The 21,925-nt window shown below is 41.3% G+C and overlaps 2 protein-coding genes across 5 annotated transcripts in view; one reads left to right on the top strand and one right to left on the bottom strand.

Annotated features, from left to right (window-relative positions):
• Nucleotides 1-103: 103 nt before the first annotated feature.
• LOC115405568 (WD repeat-containing protein 48) lies at nt 104-8,809 on the bottom strand. 2 transcript variants are annotated; one of them, XM_030115181.1, is made up of 17 exons: nt 8,753-8,809; nt 7,912-8,052; nt 4,969-5,044; nt 4,652-4,864; nt 4,484-4,572; nt 4,073-4,174; nt 3,767-3,991; nt 3,502-3,576; nt 3,117-3,219; nt 2,928-3,025; nt 2,331-2,438; nt 2,092-2,188; nt 1,921-2,016; nt 1,572-1,765; nt 1,297-1,373; nt 578-770; nt 104-482 (listed from the first exon to the last, which is right to left on the bottom strand). In XM_030115181.1, exons 1-17 carry the CDS (start codon nt 8,798-8,800, stop codon nt 387-389), a joined length of 2,031 nt encoding a protein of 676 aa, XP_029971041.1. In that variant the 5' UTR covers nt 8,801-8,809; the 3' UTR covers nt 104-386. The 2 variants fall into 2 exon arrangements, with proteins under 2 accessions (XP_029971041.1, XP_029971040.1); XM_030115180.1 differs by having other exon boundaries at nt 4,969-5,047.
• A 1,587-nt stretch (nt 8,810-10,396) lies between these two features.
• The window catches only part of LOC115405052 (sodium channel protein type 4 subunit alpha B-like), a 32,759-nt gene continuing 21,230 nt past the window's right edge, over nt 10,397-21,925 (top strand). For all 3 annotated transcript variants that reach the window (XM_030114475.1, XM_030114477.1, XM_030114476.1), the window contains exons 1-8: nt 10,397-10,568; nt 15,174-15,480; nt 16,951-17,070; nt 18,209-18,297; nt 19,418-19,546; nt 20,139-20,230; nt 20,348-20,590; nt 20,697-20,760. In XM_030114475.1, the coding sequence (XP_029970335.1) occupies nt 15,214-15,480; nt 16,951-17,070; nt 18,209-18,297; nt 19,418-19,546; nt 20,139-20,230; nt 20,348-20,590; nt 20,697-20,760 (1,004 nt within the window). In that variant the 5' untranslated portion in view covers nt 10,397-10,568; nt 15,174-15,213. The remainder of the gene's footprint in view (nt 10,569-15,173; nt 15,481-16,950; nt 17,071-18,208; nt 18,298-19,417; nt 19,547-20,138; nt 20,231-20,347; nt 20,591-20,696; nt 20,761-21,925) is intronic.

Raw genomic sequence — 21,925 nt, forward strand, 5'->3', positions numbered from 1 at the left:
CGCACACACACAAGTATGTACTAAGTAAGTAGTATGTGCCAATCAGGGGGGAAAAAAAAAAACATTAAAAGATCTAAAAAGAAAAAAAAAATTCATTTAAGTCTTTTTTTTTTTTTTTTTTTACTGTTTAAAAAAAAAACTGAATGAGAAGCAGGATGGACCACTGATCTCCCGCGGGTCTGTTGGCTGCAGCGGCCTGTTCTGGTCAGCTCCCTATGATACACCGTGAGCCACCTCCTCACACACTTCATTGGATTCTCATTGAAACTGCGACTCTCGACCACATGATGGGGGGGGGGGGGGGTTCGGTTTGGGGGACTAACATGTCAGGTGGTTGGTGATTGGCAAATGACAAAAAAAGTTCCGCTTTTTAAAAACCCTGACTTTCACGTGGACTTCTGCCTATAGTGAAGCGTCAAGTCCCCGCCGCTCTTCCAGATAAAATGTTTAACTGTTCGCAGGTCCATGTTGGGATCTAGAACCTGGAAGGGAGGAGAAGACGGGAGCAGTTTAGACATCGGCGGTGAACATTTGAAACCACTGGTGATCCCCATGTTTGGAGCTTTAGCGCCCCCACCTGGTCTTGACACATGAGCTCGATCTTCTCTTCTGCTAGCATGGCCATGTCCTCCTCCTTCTCCTGCTCGCCGGGCTTGTCGTTGGCCGAGGAGCTGGTGGTCTGCGACTCGTTGTCCAGGTTGATGATCTTCTCGTACACGTGCTCCATCACCTTCCTCACCTGGAGCATGTCGCTGGCTGAGAGACGGTCCCTGCACGGCACAGTTATTTATTTTTTTTTTTAAGTTTTGGAGTAAAATCTATTCAGGCACAGATGTTTGGTGGCAAAAACGAAAAGGGAGCCATAAGGAGTGAAGATAATACTGATTAGTTACTGTCAGGATATGTAATAAACCTAAGTGGTTACAAAGCCTGTAACCTCATTAATGCATCTGTCCGACAAGCATAAACATTAGAAAATTATATTTTAATCCGCCCGGTGAAGCCTCGCCGACAGCCAGCAAGTGACGTCAGGTGACAGGAAACCGCCCCAAACCAATCAAAACAAAAGCCTCCTGCTTGTGACTGAAGATCTGTGGTTAAGTCAGCGGGGCACTGACACCCTGCGTATCGGGTTAATCCTGCAATATCCCATTATCATAACATCAATTCATGCTTCAAAATTATTTATTAAAAAAAGTATAACGAAGCAGAGATATTAATGGTAGTATGAATAAAATCCTAACTGTACCCCTCTGAGTTGATACAATCTGCTCAGTGAAACAAAAGAAAACTTACTTTTTTAGAGTTTTTGCACCAGAGGAAGAATGGGGCTGGAGGTAGAATGGGATTTTGTTGAACTTGGGCATGTTTTTCTGAAACAGATGAGCAACAATCACAGTAAATTACGGCAAAAACAACCTGATTTCTACCCGAGAGCTGGTGTCCAAAAACTGTCTGGGTGTAGCTTTTCATTGCATCCACACATTAACATCGCACATGAGGAAAACAACCTCATGCCAACGATGCAGACTAAATTTCAGGGTGAACACGCCAACAGTGGCAATACTCACATCTACAGTTATATCGATGACCCACTGTGGGACTGTCTCGTTCAGCAGCATGGATTCAGTCTCGCCTCCCGAATCTCTACATAGCAACCTAAATAGAGTTCTTCCTCCTGCTTCTCCAAAGATGACCGGCGTGTGTGGGGGCACCTGGAAATATCCGTTTCCTTTCTGGACCCTGTTCTCCTGCTCCCCGTTTACTGTGGAAGCACAGAAGACAAATTGACTGGCAGCCTGGATATTCTGGACATCACTCACAGCAGGCAGGCGATCAACTCCAGACTCTAAAGACGATAAGAAGACAAGGAGTGGTTAAAAAAAAAAAAAAAAAAAAAGAAGTGGAGCGCGTCCTCACCGTGGTTCACCTCGTTCTCCTCCTCATCCATGGGGTTGATGCGGGTTCTGGGCCAGAACTCCAGCAGAGCCTGCAGCAACAATCCGCCCAGGTTCACTGGAAAAGAGGAGGACGGTCGGGATGAGACGGACTTCCTTCATCTTCGCTTGCAAACAGAACGTGACGTCTTACGCTTTGGGTCGGATCCGTCGGAACTGGAGAACCCAGCGTCCTTTGCAGACACCCAGGCGGCGAAGCAGTCGCTCTCATCTAAAGTAATGGTGAGCATCTGGTGGGGGAAAAAAACAGAAACGAAACAAAAACAGGAGCATCAGAGGCAAGAAACAAAGCCCACGGAAGAATTTTTAAATAAGAGAAAGTTACAACTCCCAACAAAAAAAACAATCAATATTAATCGGTTTGACACTTACCCCAGTTTTCAGATCTACAGAGAACCAATTTGGCACATAGACCATCTTGAATCGCTTTTTAATCTCTTCATCAAACTCCACTTTACCCAAATCCTCACCTTTGCAAGCCTGAAGGGAAGAAAGAAAACACAAAAGGTTTCTTCAATGAAAATGTGTTCATACAAGACTCAAGTCTGCTTCAACTGAAATCTAAACATGTGTGTACAACTTAAATACAATCTAACAGTATGTTTGTCTGTGCTTCCATCTGGACGAGGTATAAGGAAAAAGAACCAGCAAAAGCATTCTGCTGACGTCTCATACTGTAAATGTTTTTACGGGAGCCGCCTTAAGTGCTTCAATCAAAGTAACTCATTCAACAGTCATAAGACACACAGCTGCAGCCGCCGGGAGCGTTTCGGGACAAACGGATGGGAATCAAACCATCAAAACCTCACAGAACTCTGACAGCAGCAGCAAAGGTTTAAGATATCTCTGCTGGACTTCACCACCACGTTTAGGGTCTCGAGCCTCCAGAACAAACGGCACAAATCAAGCCGGTGAAACAATCTCTGTGAAGCAGTCGAACATGTCTCGAAACTCCAGCGTGTGTTTTACCTTCAGGACGTCCCAAAAAGCCACGTTGTTGTTGGTATCTTTGGTGAGTATGTGTCTCTTGTCATTAAGAATGTGGCACTGTATAATACTGGCACCTCCTGTGAAGAAAATAAAGATTTTTACATGACAAGATATTAGAGAACGCAACTTGAAAAGTGTTTGACTTTGGAAAAAGAAGCAAGACTTTACCCTTGATAACTTGCTCTGGCTGTGTGCAGAGCGGTGTCAGAGGGGTGCTGCAGTCGTTGTCATACTCCCCCGATGATCTGAAGTTGTGCATTCCCTTTAGAGACTGCACACAGACACACACACACACACAGATCGTCATCATTGACCACCTTCAATCTTGTTAATCTCTTCCTTCCTCCACCCAGCGGATGCAGCTCTGATTAATGTAATGCAATTATCGTTTGTGTATCACCAACACAATTACAAAGCTGGCTTAATATTCGATGCGGACAGCAGCGGGATTACGGCTGAATGGCATTAGGCATGGCTACACGAACAAACCTTTATCCACACTTCACCACGCCGACGGTCGACCAGTGATCTCAGAGGTGTCACGCATGCTTACCCATTTATTAACGGATGACTTGGTGGTGGAGACCCAGATTGCTGGAGGTGGGTCAGCAGATCTGTCCAGTTCCATCTGCGCAACAGAGAAAGATGGCAGAAGGGTGGATTGACTCTTAACAGGGAGTGAAGGAAACAGTGCTCAATCAGACCGATTTGAAATGAATTCACGAAAAAACGGCCCCATCTCACTCTGGGATAGTTTGTTTACCAACAGGTTATAGAGAACATTTAGATTATTCAGTCGGAAGGATTCTGGCTCTTACTTTGAGCACCGGGGCCTTCTCCTCACAGATGAGCACGCGGATGTCGGGGTTACGCAGGTCGGTGCAGTAGATCTTTTTGTCTCTGCCGCCAGAATAGACGTGTGTGAAGGCCTCGTTGACCTGCAGGGCCCACACCCCCTCGTCGTGCACCCGGTAGGTGGCGATACACCTCTGCTGTCCGAGCGACCACAGGCGGATGGTCCCGTCCGAGCTGCCTGATAGACACTGAGACCGAGGAGCGGCAGGTTCAGACTTCGAAAAGCCCTTATCCTGGACAGTTTTCATGTTGAAGGAGCTCGCGCTCACCTGAGTGCCGTCTCGATTTAGCAGCAGTGACTTGACATTGTCTGTGTGGCCTTTGAGCTTCATCAGCTTTGCACATGTTCGAGGATCCCACACTCTGAGAACCTGGGAGGGGAAAAGGTAAACCAACAAAGTCAGTCAGGAACAAGCTGATTAACAACAGCCCAAAAACGATGTTTTCATTTTAACAACTTATTCATGATTTTAAGGTTTTCAAAGTGTGAGGTGAGGCGCAGCAGCAGCATGGTCCAGGGGGCCGTGGGTTTCCTTTCCCTGAGCATAAATAAGTGTGATAACATCTCGCCGAAGACGATCTTTCATCATCCATGAATCACGACCATCCACAATATTATCTAAAAACCCCGTCTCAACACGATGGATGTTAGATTTTTGCGTACTGATGAAAACCCAAACCTTTTCTGTGGATCCCGATACAATGACTGTGCCCATCTGATTCATAGCCAGACTATAGATCGAGTCCTTGTTCCCGCTGAGTGACGAGGCTGTCAGAGATAAAATGGTGATAATAACATGCAGAGAAACATATCAGTCGTGGTAAAAAAAGTGAAAATGTCCACTTACTGGTGACAGTGTTGTTGGAAGCAGTGAGTGCTGTTAGTGTGTTCACATCCCAAAGGAAGATCTGTCGATCCAGGCCCGCTGATGCTACTAGCTCCTTGTCCTTGGCGTAGGCCAGAGCTTTCACATAGTCTTTGTGTGTTCGTAACGTGGACATACAAAACCCTTTATGCGCGTTCCATACTTTAACCGTTGTATCTGATGAGGCAGATATCACTGGAAACAGAAGCGCGTCGGTCAGAGGAGCAGAACAGGCAGCAAAAAAAAACGATGGATGGATTCAAACGCACGGAGAAAAACTGGCAGCAGTAGAAACTCACATGTTTTGCCGTTGCAGCAGAGCACTATGTCATTAACCCAGTCTGTGTGATGCTCCATGGATGCAATGTACGGGTCCTGCTGCAATGACAGAAAAGTCACATTTTTAAATACTGCAAACGGGCATGTGTACGTCCTACATCGCCATCTTAGTGAAAGGAAACATTTAACAAATATGTAAAAAAAAAAAAAAAAAAAAAAAAAAAAAAATGTAAAATTACTAACACGGTTTGTAATTCTGCTCAGGCAGAACTCCTAGACCCTCCCCCCCTCTGTGGTCAAGATACTTCATTCAGATGAAGAAAAGTTTTAACATCACTATACAATATATTAAAAAATCCCCATGACTTCTCCACTTTATAGACAATAATAAACAGAAAACATGTACAGGATAAACAGAAAAACAAGTACAGTAATCAAAAAAAGTAAGAAGTATAAAAAGTATAAGTAAACAAGTAGCACAGTTGCAGGTGAGGTAAATGAATGCAGTGTGAAGGTCATTCCTTTAGTGTGTATGCTTCCACACACAGTCGTGTGCATCCTGTGTGTGTGTGTTGTGTTCCTGAGCGGGAGGGCCAGGTGTGACGGAGGCCACAGCTCCGGGGTAGAAGCTGTTCTTCAGACCACTTCAACCAGTGCGTTTACACAAGTCTTTTAATTTCGGATAAAAGTTAATTCTGCTTTAAAATGACCATGTAAAAACTTCACTCCGAAAGAAATCTGTACTCCGAATTAAACTGAATTCAGAAGAAAGGGGCCAGTTTATTGTCATTCTAAGGTGGAATTATATGTAAATTCGACATGCAAACCTCATCCAGACACGATTTATTTAACAGAAGTCTTGTAGAAATGGATATAATGGAAAGAGCGGATGGATGTACGCACAAAAATACAGAATATTTTTTAAGTGATAGCATCAAAGTTAATCGAGAAAGAAAGTGAGAAAAAGTGCCGGCAACATGGTTTGTTTCCTTCTGGTAGGCTTAAGTACGTCTGAAAAAAAATATTTAGTCATGTCCTTTTAGGGCTTCCATGGTAAAGAGGCTAAAGACCCGGCACTCCTGTGTAATAAAAACGTTACACAACAATAACTTGACCAGAATTTGTCCTGAAATGCATGTTTTAGCAATGGAGTCATAAATCTGGGAGGCATCTATCTGGGAAAATTCCACAGCTGTTCAACTGGGATTTGTCAAAGTGGGGTGACACCAGAACTTCACACTCCTCGCATTCCACAGCTTCTGTGAATGAGAGGGCGAGGCCTTTTCTTTGACCTCCTGAAGTCAACTGGTTACCTCCTTTGTCTTGGAGATGTTGAGGACCAGTTTGCTGCCCTCGCACCATTCGGACCGATGTGCCACCCTGTGCCTGTACGCCGTCTCATCGCTCTGTTTGAGATGAGTCCCACAACTGTACTGTTGTCGGCAAATTTAAAAAAGAAGCTGGATGTGTGGATGGGGGTGTGAAGAGAAAGGGGCTCGACACACAGCCCTGTGAGGTTCCTCTGTTCAGAGTCAGGATGGGGGAGACGTGGTGTTGCGTTCTCACATGATGTGGTCTGTCTATGAGAAAGTCCAGGATCTAGGAACAAAGTCCAGGCCCAGAACGTCCAGTTTATCCACCAGTTCATAAGGGACGATGGTGGTAACTGTCCAGTCTCTTGGTGTGTCAGGGCTGTGCGGAGCACTGTGTAAATTGCATCTTCAGATGAGTGAGCAATGGTTATCTGACTCAACTTAATCCAGCATCAGTGGTTGTCTTTGTCCAAACTGAAGGTCTTTATTCAAGCGAGTCCACACTGCTTTACATTAGTTAATAATACAGTAGAAAATACAGTGATTCTAACATGACTATCATATTTATTGATATGCAGCAGTAGGCACAGATTTGCTACACCACTAAGTCGCAGAGACACTCAAACGAGGACTATCCTATTTCCATGTTTCAGCCCAATTCAGTTTGATTTAGACTGCGCAAATAGTAGCATATCCATCCCATGGCAGCGTTACAGAAAAAAAGCAAGAATAGGCAGCCGTGGAGAGGTTTATGGCAGATGCTGACAACTAACTTTTCTCAGGCTCCACATTCAACTTCAAGCATGAAAGCTTCATTTTATTGGTCAGGCATTATCTGATCATTTAAACCCATTATCCACCAATCACGCAGCAATAAAATCAGATACACCTGTTTAATATTCCACATGATAAAGTGTTTAAAAACAGCAGAGCCACAGTCTTTCTAATGAGCCAAATCATTTATCTCCTTTCTGATCTGACACTAAGTAAAGCCATACCTTGTATTGTTGAAAATGATATGCTACCAAATATTTGTACAAAAGCCAAATGTGCAAAGGTGATTCTCAGCATAAATTGAAGCTTTAAGAGAAAAGAGGTAAGATATTACGTTAAATTATTACTATTCAAAAGCAAACTGCATTCATTCTTATTCTTCATCTTATAGCCAAACATGAATATGTTTGTGGCCCCAGCCATCATCTGAATACACCTCAGCCTCTGACAAGACAATCCTGAACTCGAACATGTGTGGCGCGTTTATACAGCTGTAGTAGCATCACTCATGGAAGAAGCAGTCGAACCAAACAGCAGAAGACCGAACGGAAACAGCGCTAAACACAAGCTTATCAAAATGATAGTGACAACAGTGTAAAAATTTAAATTTGCCCCATAGAATTGGCTAGTTCTTTAATTGGATGGCTGAGACTAAACCCAATGCACCCTGCTGTAATGTGACTTAACATCTGGACATTGACTCTTGCATCTGAATGACACATTAATAAGCAGGAGGACCACACAAATCCATTGCTATCACTCTGACCACTCCATCTCACACTGTATGTCACGTTAATAGCTGTATTATAATTAAAACATGACACCCATGCCATGTGTGACGGCTACAGATGAGGTAAGAGTAAAGGGAAGCAGTACTTTGTGCTGGTAGACGCTCCATATCCGGATGATGGAATCCCTCCCGGCCGTGAAGAGCCGGTTCAGAGCGGGATCGAGCTGCAGCGCGTTCACCCCGTTTCGATTGTATTTCTCCACCTCATCTCTAATAACATAAGAAACCTGAAAAAGAGGAGGGGGCATGTCAGATGTTTCTACAGACATTACATCTGCTTTGACCCACTGCACGCACACACACACACACACACTCACACACATACACACACACCCCCATGGTCACGCCGTGCAGCTACAACACGCTACCGCCGCGATTCGTGCAGTTAACTATGAAAACGCGAAGCGGAACTAAATGCATGTATAATGTAATAAACACGTTTGTGACAAATTGCAGTTCTGCAAAAGGACAGAGTCGTATTCGAAACGAACATTGATGTGGCAGCACGACACAACCAGTGAGGCACGTACGATTCACCAGGAATTAGACGGAGACCGGGCTCAGTGTAGCTAAGCTACCGTTAACACCGCGACACCGTCAAACCGACGGCCGCACAGCGGGCTTCTGGCTTGAGCTGTCAACACGTACAGCGATCTCCAAACCCATTTCTCGTGCGCGTGTGTGGTATCCGTTTTGAAAAGCGCGTACCAGCTGTCATTGGGAGGGAATCGTTAGCAGAAGAGCGCTGAGAGCTCACGGAAGCTAAGCTAGCTCGGTTAGCCGGCTTGAGTCATCACACAGAGGAGCAGCGCTGAGTTTTCAACGCGCCTTTTCTCCCCGACACGAATTCGTGAAGCACTTTTTCAGCCGGAGAGTTTAACCTTTAGTTTTTAAGCACTTGGCCACATTGCAACTGCTCGGATTTACCTGTACTTTCCTCCGCCCAGCTGCATTTTGCCTGTGATGCGTGGCCATCTTGCATGTTGACAGTCAATTCATGTGATGCTACATCCGGAAAGAATCCCAAACATATGCGATTGAGCTTCATGGGTAATGTAGTATTACACTGTTATCCACTTTTATTACAGTGCACAACTTTCTCCACACGCTTGAATAACAGTCATAGCTTCGTTTGGAACCGAACAACGATGAGCATAAAGAAACAGCAAGGGGAAGTTATCTCCAAACACATTCAACGGTGAGGAAGGAAGAAGACCCAATAAGAATTTCGGAATGAAATTAAAATTCCTGCCGGCAGAGGTCACCAGTTCACCCTGGGGGGTCAAGATTGAAAACAATGCACACCTCAGTGAGAGCATCAGGGCAACCCTGCATGCGGCGGGAGAACATGCAAACTCCACAGAGAAAAGCCCGGACTCAAACGGAGGGGGATTCCAGCTGACAGGCAAATGTGCAAACCACTATACCACTGACAAAAAATAACACGTATGAGCAATACTGACGTTTATATAACGCAAGTTGTTCATATAAAGTAGCTGGAGATACAAAGTCCCAAAAAGTATGCAGAATGAATATAAAGACAAAAAATATCTACAAACAGATGCAGAATGAGCCAGATATACAACTGGACGCATCCTGTCTGATCAGTCTATTAAGTATTTTAATCTTTAATTCCGTTTAATTTTATATTGTTTATTTGAACGACAAGGGGGCGTTTTGCATTAATTCATACTTTCTCACCTTCTACCTCTAATTTTCTTTCTTTGTTTCTGTTTTTATATGTAAGTATAGTAGTACATTCATCGGTGTTGAGTCTGAGTTGTGATGTTGCCACTAGGGGGCGTAGTCCTTTAGACACAAGTGAGTTTTACGTCCGTCACAAAACTGAGAATAATGTTGACATTTACTTAGTTGAATCCTCACAGTTTTTAATTCCATTCCTAACTTTTCAATTATTCCCCTCTTTGTTGACTTTAAGAAAATCAATTTTCTCACTGTTGATTCGAAGTAATCCGACAATAAAACTGCAATATTTAAGTCAAAAAATAAAGAAATACACTTCGATAAATGCTTAAAAAACTTAGATTCCTCATAAACTCATTGTTTACATGATAAGTACATGGAGAGGATTAGAAGAGATTATTGCAGCCTTCAGATTGAAATTTGGGAAAACCCAAGTCTCAAGTCCCAACTTTCTTGTCGCTTGTCTCTGCACACTTGGTGGACTGCTGTGGGTGCACCTCTCCGTCCTTCCTCAGTGTGTCATGACGGGACTCGTGCAGGCTGCCCGGTGCGGGGGGAGGGGGGGGGGGGGGGGGGGGGGGGGGGGGGGGGGGGGGGGGAGGTAATCCTCTGTGGTCCCGCAGCATCCTCCCTCCCTCGTGCTCTTTTGCTCAAGGACAAATGGAGGCGCTCCGCTGCGCAGCTGCTGAGGAGAGCAGCGGCTCAGGACCTCTGCTGCGCTGCGGGGATGAACAGCTCCCAGCCTCTCGCTGATGGACGGGAATAAGGAAAGACGCTGATCAGGGCGATCGATGCACCTGTGGCTGACTCCAAACCGCCCGAACACCTCTGGCGTTTGCCTGGAAGTCACTTTTGAGCGGCAAACTTTGGATTTTGGCGACACTTTGCTGTTTTCCACGTCTGTCTTCACGGCGATAAAAGCAAAGGAACCCTTCAAAAAGAAGACATGGAATTTGATCGAAAGGTTTGGCTGCTCATTCTTCTAAAACCTGAAAATTCTGCTTGTGGAAATTATGCTGTGAACCTCCAAGTTTCATATGTAAGTATCTTAAACAATGTTTTTTTTTATTTATTTGTTATTATTATTTATTATTTATTTATTATTATTTTTTTTTTTTGTCTGATGAATAATTTAGACTTCCTGAAGTGGTTCTGGCTCAATGCAGATGTTTTACTTGCAGTATTGAAAAACTGTAAAAAGTCTATTGATTGTTTTCAAAAAGGTCCTGCATTTAAACTTTATTTTTTCTTTGTCTCATATCAGTCTTAAATTTGATGTGTGACACATTCAAAACCAGAATATTTCTGCCAATATCTTGTTTGTGTATTTGTTTTTTGACTGATGATTTACTTTAAGGTCGCCTTTCTATTGGCATTGAAGTGACCTCTGAATGATTATGGAAATGTCTGCAACCGAATTGTAATGTTTCTCATCAGTTTATGATCTTAACCACTCACTGTTTGGCTTTGTAGGTCTATACCTTCTGTAACCTAGACATTTAAGCTATCTGCTGCAATTACATTGAAAGGTTTCAAGTAAAGAAGTAGGTCATCAGTTCAGCCTGTGCACCTAGGATCACAGCATGAAGCCCTGACACATAACATGACCCAGTCTGAACAATATGTCCACTGACTTTCAGCAAGCTTGCTCTCAAACTTTATTTTGCTTATTTCATGGTATGCAGTCACTATCTTCAGGTTCTAACTTATTGATTTCCTCTCTAAATTGTTTTAGATGATTTAAAAGTAGGTATTGTGATAAAAGTATAGATTCACACTTGTTATACAAATGTAGAAATGTGGGGGGGAAAAAATACCAACACAGGGATGTTTAGGAGTGGAGAATCATGTAACTGTAGATGTCAGAGAATTACTCAGCAAAGAATATTTTAATTGCTATAAAACAAAATAAAAAAAACCCAAAACATTTCTCTAAGGGACAACAATCTATGTTTTATGTTTCATATTGTGCATTAAACACATTTGATTAGCTTCTTACATGTGTTTAAAGAAAAAGCATGCATGAAACTTAAAACTATCAGTATGGCGATGATTCAGTGTCCGAGCTGTGGCCTATATATTTGTGTAACCAGTGGATATTCAGATAAGGGATAAAGGATATGAGCGCCTGGCTTCAACTTCTGTACATTGGTTGTTGTTTAGGTCTACATCATATCTAAACTAATCTCTTTAATCAGATTCTTCCTTGATGAATATAAATAGATTCTAAAAATGTTAATAACAAATGTATTTGTCTTCAGCTGTCAGCTGGCAGATGCTAAGATTACACTTCACCCAGGATGATTTACCTACAAGCAACTAAAGATGCTCAAAATGATTTCATTTTACTTTTTTGAACGCAACAAAGATGGGAAATAAATAAAAAAGATCCAATGAGAAGAGATGACATTCTAAGCTTGAATTAAACTGTAGGAGACAAAATGTGCATAATGTATTCATCAGGATTCGACAAACAGCTTTTCAAAGATCTGCTCAAGTAAATCAGATAAGGCCTACTATAAGCATAATACCTGACCAAGAATATCTAGAAAAAAGTGATACTTTTCACTTCACAAACTGCTTCATATGCTTTTTTTCTGTTATTACATGATGTTTACCTCAGTGTTTCTAGACAAACAAAATATGTAGCAATTTATGTAACTTTCACTCTGACTAGTTTCTAACCTGTGATATTCTGGGTCACATCATTCCTGATCTGGTTTTTCACTGCACAGGGTTTCCTTAATGATCTTTCATAATTTCAAACATTATTTTAAACTAGGTATTGATGCAGAGGAAGAACTATAGAGCAGCTATCTCTAACCAAGACACCTGAATCAAAACTATAAGTATGTTTGAGGGCAAGCACATTTTTAAATCTCTACTTGGTATCAGCTGCCATAGTTTAAAAAAAAGGAAGAAAAAAAAATATCAACCACCACTGCTTGCCTTTTCACCTTATAAATACTAACAGCCCTTTTAAACTGTGGTATTTCAGGCCCAGTGTGTACCTGTGTGAGATTGTTCATGTTCTAAGTCCAATCTAATTATCTTAATTATTTGCAGAGATGATGACTGTGCCACATCTGGCTGTTACGAGAATTAAATTTCATTCAACAGAAATACTTCCTCTGAGTCTGATACAGCAAGACCATTTCCAACTGCGACTGTGGTGGCATGCAAAGCTAACCTGTGCATTTAAATCCATATGCAGTTTGCTGGTGTATTCCACAGACTGGGTTCACTGCCCTTTAATATTTATTCCCTTTTGATAGAAAGAAATACTTGGACTCTTTTGAAAGGATTTATGACACTTTTCATATCATGACAGAGCAATAGCAATGCTCTGAAACCGTTTATCTGCTTTATGACGTGGGAAAATGGTCCATAACCTCTTTATTTTGACAGCAATTGGGAAACGGTGTACGAGAACGGCTGATCTGAGATCAACCTGGGCCAAATAAGCAGATCAAGTGAAAGCAGATAACTAGCGTCTGGCTGGATGTGTGAAGGGATCAATGCATTTCAGGACAGGAGGAAATGGAAAACTCAAAGAGCTTAGTCAAAATGAATGAGATACAATAGTATTTTTCTGTCAAAAGGGGAACAGAGAAAAGTAATCCTCTTTTTGGAAAGCTTTTTGAGTTATCAAAATACCAGACTCCGTCACTGGCTGAAATGGAGGGTGAATTTTTGGTCGCAGAAAGGTCTTTGGTGTTGTCTTTTTTTAGCTTTGCTCTCTGATCAGTTGACCCACAAACTGTCATAATGCTGAGCCCACAGGGACGGAGTTTACCCAGTACGAACAAAGCAGATGTTCTTCTTTTAGACTTCAGATTTGGAACATCTAGAAGCAGGATTTAGGCTCTTGAATTCTAAACTTAGCAACATTTCCTGCACAAATAGCCTGTTGTTGTAGTGATTAAGTTTGGGGGGGAAATGACTGCTGTTTTTAAGCAAATCTTGTCTGTCTCTTGCATTTCTTTTCAACTGTGGCAACATCCAAACTCTTAGACAAACTCCATAATGTCCACTGTAGACGTCTCAAATATAGTCAAGATATTTACATTTTATGTGTTTCTCTGAGGTAAACTCCTCCAAACAAAATGAAATCCAACTTAAAAAAGTACCTGAATTTGTATTAAATTATAATTTTTCTGTCAATTGTTTGACTTTTGATTTTATTGAAGAATTTTCCTGTTTAAGATGCAATGACAACTTTAGCGCGCTCATTACTCCTGGTCATGATCAGTGTTTCCCCCCTTTTTCATATGATGTAATAAACAACTGATTGCTATCTCGTTATATAGTCCACATTATATCATGATAATATGTAGTTATACAAAAGAACAATCCAGGAATACAAAGGTTTGGCGTGAAACGCTGGACTCATGTCAAAGTGTCAGAAGGACGTCCAGTAGGTTGCAGATTTGAACATTGCTGTAGTAACGAGATTGTTGCCCCTGTTGCCGTCTTAAACCAGTGCTGGTTAAACCACCCGGTGTGAGCTGTAGACTGTGGACTTAATCCCTCTGACACAGAATTATGGCTACTGTAGCCTGGCCGAGATTACAGAAAGACGGGTATCGACAGAAAATGTATGCATCCATACGGCCCGCAGCTCAGGCCCAAAATGAAAGCCGTCAGAGGAAATCCGGCTCTCTGCTGCAGTCTTTGTGGGATATCTTTCATTTGTGCAATATTTGAAAAAGAACATGAGAGAGCGAGAGAGAGAGAGAAATATGCGTAACTATGCTTTACAAAGACCCCGATTATTCCATATAAGATTGTTGGGTTTATCCTGCAAATACAATCAATATTTTTATTTTATTTCTGTTGCTCGTCAGAACAAGAAAAAGTAGTTTCTTCTCTTGTCATACATTCATATCACATGCAGGCATTGTGTGATTATTATTGCTCCAAGACTGAAGGTTTCTAAGTGTGGAGTTTGCATGTCGTTCCTGTGCATGCCTGGTACCCTGTCTTACAGTCCCGATTCAGATTTTTTTTTTTATGTTGCCAACCTTAAAAACATCTGTTTGAAGGTTTTTTTTTTCAGTTCTATATATTCTCAGGTAATTCCTGAAAAAGTTAGAATAGTACACGTTTGCAAACAGTGGGTATTTTAAATTGAGTATATTCCTGAAGCAGTGCTTATATGACCTTATATTTACACCTGATAACATAAAGAAAAAAAAAAAAACGCAGCTGTGGCACAATATTGAGACAGTTGGCCAGCAGACTGTGAGATTCTCTGAAGGAAATGGCTGATATTTGTTTGTTTGTTCATGAATTACACATGTGCCAGCAGCTCTAATTTCTAAAAACATCATTCCAGAGTCCAGCTATCCATTTCCTTAGAGCTGTGGCCTGCTGGAGCCGATCCCAGCTGACTGTGGTTGAAGGTTAAATACCTACCTTCTGTGGGGATTCCTAATCTGAGGGACGCCTCTTTAAAAAGAAGATTACAGCGATTTTGGGAAAATATTTTATTTACAGGGATTGTGAAAAGTTAAAGAACTCTGTTCTTTCTACTGTCGTTAAAAGAAGCTGGGATGTTTTTCAGATTTCGGAGATCGCTGGAGGTTTCTTTAACAGCCTTCCGTCTCTGTGTGTTTTGATATCCCCATTCTCCACCTTGCAGCTGTAAGTAAACTCTAGTACAGGAGAATCAGGATGAAAAGATGGCAGCCATGCTTTTACCAACGGGTCCCGATGGCTTGCGGCCGTTCACTCGCGAGTCCTTGGCTGCCCTGGAGCAGCGGATTGCGGAGGAGCAGGCCAAGAACGCCAAGGATTGCCAGGAGGCTCAGAGGAACGCAGAGCCTCCCAAACCCAGGGCCGACCTGGAGGCCGGCAAACAGCTGCCGCGCATTTACGGCGACGTCCCGACAGAACTTATCGGGATGCCTCTGGAAGACATCGATCCGTTCTACTACAAGAACCAGAAGGTGAGAGTTTCTTAGAAGACTGGTCAACCTGGCCTTCTTCTGATTTCACTGTGAGTTATGTTCAATAACACCTCTCATGAAATCGTAATGCGTGTCATTAAGGTAAAAAAAAACAAAGTTTCAATTCACAAATAAAAGAGTGTTATTGTCTCCAAAAGGATTCCGCATAAAAGATGTTTTCCTTCAGTGTGGAGGCTTTATGGGCGGGGTGTGAGGGGAGGGGGGCGTGCAGTAATCTGCCCTGCCCCCAGTCCAACTTTGATCCGTTCCGCTAATACCAGAAGATATACTTCATACTTTATAGAAGAAAGAGGAACTGAAACACAACTTTCAGTAAGCTCCAATTCATTTAAGCAGTCAAGTCTTCATTAATTAAGATAAACACTGCTAATAAACAACACATGCATTCCAGGAACAGTGGTGTTTGTAGTGGTAGAAAATATTCACAGAAGTTTACTGAATGATAATAGAGAATAATTCATGTTTAATCTACATTATTGTAAAATAGTGGCCACATACTGTCTATTCAAATAGGATTTGTTAGTTTTAATCACCCCTCCTGCTCAAACTACACCCAAACATTTCTGCTTGGTACAACTGTATTGTGAGTGAAAGGACAGATCTTTGTTTCAGTCAAAAGTAGCCATGATCAGAAAACTGGATCCTGAAAATGAGCTCTATTTTATTGATAGCTATTGATCATTGATTGCAAAATGCTGGTGTAGGAGGAGATTGGGTGTTGCACCGTTTCCCGACAGGTTCAGTGGAACATTAAATCGTCATCTGGGCTTCAAATCAGCAGATGTTTTTTGCTGAATTTATGAAGCGCCGCTTTAAAGCAGCGAGCTGATCACGACCAGTGTTGCCGCTTCTCTTTAGATCTCTTGAAATAGAAAATAGGATTAGCAAGTTTTGATTTGCGGAGTCGGTAGATCAGGCTGCTGCCCATTAATGGGCCGCTTATGGCGAGATGAAAAAGGGCCGTGGCAGCCATTCTCAGGGTCTCTTTGTTTTGGCATGTGATGCGCTGCTGGATGGGAGGATTATCCAAAGAGGGGGGAAAAAAAAAATATTTAAATAAATGCCACATCTGTTAGGGAAAGGTTCAGCCCGCTTTGGAGTTGCCTCCATTATCTGCAGTGGCCTGGCTGGCTGCGTGTTTGGGCCACTCGCTGCTCACTCGCTTCTTGGAGGCAGAAGTGCTCACAGATGGTAGACAGCGCGGTGGATTCAAAACAACGGCTTTTCCTCCTCCACGGCTCTGTCAGACAGCAGCTCAACCGCGACTCACAGCCGCTGCTGACTTCCTCTGCAAAGCTTTTACACAGCGCCGCTCTGCGCGCTGAAACTTAAATTTCATTTTTTATAATAACATGTTCTTGTTTTTTTTATTCACTGACTGAGAGGTATAATTTGTATGCATCATTTTCTGAATGTTGATCTGTTTTTCTCTTTTTCTTTTCTTTGCAGACTTTTATAGTACTTAACAAAGGGAAGGCCATCTTCAGATTCAGTGCCACATCTGCAATTTACATATTTAGTCCTTTTCACTGCATCAGATCAGTCGCCATAAAAATCTTAGTTCATGCATATCCTTTTCAAGTGGTCAGTTTGATGGTTATTTTGTGTTTTATACGTTTGTTCATGATGTTTATACATGTATCACTTAGTAGAACTGAAAAAGATGTTAATTGTTGTTGATTAAGATCCAGGATTTATTATAGTTGAACTCATTCAAAGAGAAATAATATCAAGGAAATCAAGATTCAACCGATTTACACCTGGTAGGAATATTCGAATACAATTTGAAATACAGATTAGACTGCAAGTCATGTACTCTACTGGGAGAGAGCTACTGTGAAAAGTTGTCATTTTAATTTTAGTTTTATAACTTTAGTAGTTTAGATTTCAGTCCTTGCATGCCACACTGGCAGATAAGCCAATTTCTAATATTTACTGATTCCCCCCCCCTCCACCCCACCCCCCCATGCAGACTTCTATTGGATTTTTCCACAGTCCCGTTTTTCAGACGGCTGTGTGTGATGGTCCTCTCTGGCATCACAAACCAAATCCCTTCATATCCCTCTTTTAATCTCTGAAATGAAATAAGAGCAAGGAGATTTCACGTCATGTGATGGCTGCCTATTAGTTCTCAGACAGATGATTCGCATTTTTCATGCAGGATAGTTCCTTTTTTTTTTTTTTTCTTGGATATGTTCTGCGTTATTGATTACAAAACATATATGACAGGAATGTCAGTGAAAAATTAATACTTCTTTAAAAAAATTTTTTTATGCTTTTATGTAGCAGCTCTACACGTTCACGAATTGCTAGGAGGAATTTGCATTTATCAAATAATTGAGAATATAGAATTAAAGTTGGACTTTCTAATCATTTCATTCTGAAAGGTTTTAATCTTTATGATCACGTCATTTGTCAAAGTTCATCAGATCCTTTGTTATGATCTCATCCATGAGGACAGTAATAATATCACTCTCCTGATTTGATGTAAAATGGAATTTACTTACATTTTCTATAATCTCCTCTTACTGTCGTCATAAAGCTGATGGCACGCACAGTCACTGTTTATCCTAATGGATATATTTCACCGGAACATTATGAATCATTGCTGTCTCCTTGGTTGATATTGTCAGATTATCACAAGATATTCTGCTGTGAAACTCTAATTTGTCCTGTCACAATATGATTTCCTTAACAATTCTCCACGTTGTTCAGCTATTTCATAATGTTCACAATTCTGACCAACTGCTTCTTCATGGCCATGTCCGACCCCCCACAATGGACCAAGTACTTGGAGTGAGTACAAGCAGCGTTTCAGCGGTTTTATGATCCCTGACTGTGCTCCGCGTGTTCTAATGTAGACTTTTCAATGGGGTTTGTTGTTATTTATCAGTGACAAGCAAAGACTCAGTTAACATGTAAGTATTCCATGCTGCATGTGATATTTACAGGCCTGGAAGTGCTGTTGCATGCAAGATGGCATGAAATATTGAATGAAAATGGTCTTAGTGAGGAGCGATGTACTGTGCATGATATGATCTGAGCATGCAACATATCTGCCTCCATACCATTATTAGTGTAGTTTTTACCCTAATTAGGCCAATAGATGAGAAAAGGTTACACAGCAATACAAATCCCATCTGATAATTTGTCTGTGACTTGGTTTTAATTAAATGCAATAAAATGAGGAAGCTACAATCATCAGTTATTGTATTTGAAACATGTTTATGAGAATGGATGAACAATTATAAAACACCAATTCCCAAAAGATTGAGATGATGTGTTAAATATAAACAGAAACACTATGAAATAATTTAAAAAAACGTTTTTATTTAGAAATAAAGACTGTTTAAGATTTAACTGTGAGTGAGAAATCATATGAGTTCATTGAAAATGTGCTTATGTGATATTTGCTGGCAGCATGTAACGCTCACAAAAGAGGCAGTTCCAGCATGTTTTTAGTGTCATCTCGTCTTAGATCAGTCGTCTGTGAATGTCTGGAAAATAAAGAGAATGATTGTTGGAGTTTTTGCAGAGAAAAGTTGTGCCATTCTACTCTGTTGAAGGACTGCATCAAATTAACAGTCAACATTTTAAATAACAGTTACTGGTCTAGCTTTTTATTGCACCTGTTCTGACATTTTTAATTTTTTTTTAACCTGTTTGAAATTCAAAATGAGCAAATTTTTCATGATCTCATATTTTATCTATGTTGTGAATCGAATACAGGCCACTGTGAATTAGTTCATGTTATTGATCAAGCATGTTATTTCATACCTTGCACTCAATCCATCAGTTGCTTCATGATGTTATTTTAATTTCATATCAGTGTTTACCGTTCATGCTGTGATCAGTTGTTGAAGCTCAGATTTGCTGATTGCATTAATTTCGCTGTTCTCCTGTACATATTTTTCAGATATACCTTTACTGGCATTTACACTTTCGAGTCATTAATAAAGATATTAGCGAGAGGATTCTGTATAATGCCGTTCACCTTCTTGAGGGACCCGTGGAACTGGCTGGACTTCACTGTCATTGTCATGGCGTAAGTCTCCTCCATATTAATATTCTGTAACTATAACATCTGTAGAGTACAGAAAACATTTCTGAGCATAATGGCACACATAAAGTGCATGCAAAAACTATCATTTTTAGTGAAGAATATATAGAGTACACTAGATCTGGTGGGAAATGTGCTTTTATTTGAAATGCATTTCACCAGTCTGAATCAGCAATAAAAGCACATTTGTAGCAACATGTATTTATTGGCTAAAAGATTAATATATTATCAGGCAATAGTATTAAAAGCTGTGTGATTGTTGGATTTATTCAACAGCCGGATGAAAAAGCACACTTTCAAATGTTTCCAATATGTGTTGCGTGAACTACTTTTATATATTGTCTATGTTTCCGAAAGTCAGATGTTATAATTGCATCAACAAGATGCTTTTATCATTTCTCAAGTCTTATACCTAGGTGGAGAAATACGAATTGAGCAGCTTTAGGATTTAGCATTTGTGCTACAATTTGATAAGATATGATAAACAGCCATAGCTGTGAGTATGACAAGCTGTTACTATAACTTCAACAATTACACTTTTGTGTCTTAAGTATTTTCTCTTTGTTTCAAATTGCAGATACGTGACAGAATTCGTGGACCTGGGAAACGTCTCTGCACTGAGAACCTTCAGAGTACTGAGAGCACTGAAAACCATCTCGGTTATTCCAGGTGAGATGACTGTTTCCTCCCTTCTCTGTAGCTATTTCCCATTCAAACTACTTTGAAACTGCAGCTGTTTGTTACGTTAAAAACTAAGCGATACATTATCATATCCCTCCTCCGAAGGCCTGAAGACCATCGTGGGCGCCCTGATCCAGTCTGTGAAGAAGCTGGCTGACGTGATGATCCTCACCGTCTTCTGTCTCAGTGTGTTTGCGCTCATCGGCCTGCAGCTTTTCATGGGGCTCCTGCGGCAAAAGTGCGTCCGCAGCTTCGCCCACTGCGTCAACTCTTCACATGACCACAACACCTCTTTCATCTGCAACAACAGAACCTGGAGCTCCACCGCAGACTTCATCACCAGCGAAGGTTAGTCTGAAACCCCGACGTCTGACGCTGGATCTGAAGATGGCGTCGAAATCTGAACAGTATCTTCACTAATTGAGCTAAGCAAGACTTCATTTCTGCTTTTTAGAGAATTTTTACAAAGTTGAAGGAGCAAAGGATGCCTTAATATGTGGATACGGAAGTGACGCAGGGTAAGTGATGATTCTCTTTGTGCACAACTTCTTTTCACTTTCAGGGTGTTGCATAACATTGAGAAGTTCATCTTCTAATGGTCCAATCATGCATTAATTCATACACAGAAGCTTGTAAACAGAGCCTAACACTGGTAGGTTTTGTTTTGTTGAATAGGTAGCATAAATTCCATTGAATAACATATTTTACCTCCAGTGGTTTGATTTTGTGACATAGAGGCATGATGTATAGAGAAGTGATCCGCTCAGAGGGAGGGCTGTGATGTGCAGCGGTCGAGAGGCTGCACACAAGACGACATGTGGCGTGGATAATCACCCCTGCTCCACTGGAACCCTTTACTCAGAAACATGGAGTTACCAGCTGGAGAGAGCAGGGGTCTTTGGAGATTTCATCATCTCAAAAGCTCTGTGACATGATTAGGTTAACCCGTGTCGGCCGGATGCCTCTGGATGGATGCTGTGCGATTGTTCTAAGGAGAAACTGCACTGATAACTTCCAGCAGCACCAGATGAACCTGCTTTCTCTCACAAATCGCAAAGAATCTAAATTATGCCAGAAGATATTCAAAGATGTATACAGTTGCTGCGACAGATTAAATGTCAGGAGATGCAGATTTATATGTAAAGTTATGCTTCCTGTGCAGTGATGCACTTTGTTTCCAATCAAAGGCACAGTGTGAAACCGTCCAAATATTGCTACTCAGCCGACGCACCGAATAATCCTGTAAATCCAAATGCTTTTGAAACAAGCACAACAGGATGACTCTGACCATGCCAGGCCTAGTTCAGGGGTTATAGTGAACTAAATACCCATCTGTGTGAATCTGAAATCCTGTAGCTCTAACAAATGGCTTCCATTAGGTGCTCTTGTTAATAATACAAGATAATGGACGATAGCAAATAAAATGGTGATCGTATAAAGCTTCTGCAGGACATTTCAATTATGTGTCTGTTATTTAATGCAATATTTTTAACATGTTGGTCTTTTCTTGGTTAATGTTTGTTTCTGAAGTTAAGTCATTTTAACACAAAATGGGTAAAATCTTGTTAATAAGCATTAACTAACAGGTTCTGTATGCATATTTTCATTCGTCCAGATAGAAGGTGGTATCAGTGGTTTCATCGGTTCATTATTTTATTAGATAAATGATGAAGCCACTGGACG

Source organism: Salarias fasciatus, chromosome 18 (genome assembly GCF_902148845.1).
Source record: "Salarias fasciatus chromosome 18, fSalaFa1.1, whole genome shotgun sequence".
Taxonomy (NCBI): Eukaryota; Metazoa; Chordata; class Actinopteri; order Blenniiformes; family Blenniidae; genus Salarias; species Salarias fasciatus.

Excerpts from the sequence above, each read along its gene's own strand:
- LOC115405568 (XM_030115180.1), bottom strand. The coding sequence starts at position 8,800 with ATGGCCACGCATCACAGGCAAAATGCAGCTGGGCGGAGGAAAGTACAG. Across the intron at positions 5,048-7,911 it reads GGAGCGTCTACCAGCACAAA|CAGGACCCGTACATTGCATC; the intron begins GTACTGCTTCCC and ends CTGTCATTGCAG. Across the intron at positions 2,189-2,330 it reads CTGTAGATCTGAAAACTGGG|ATGCTCACCATTACTTTAGA; the intron begins GTAAGTGTCAAA and ends TTCCCCCACCAG.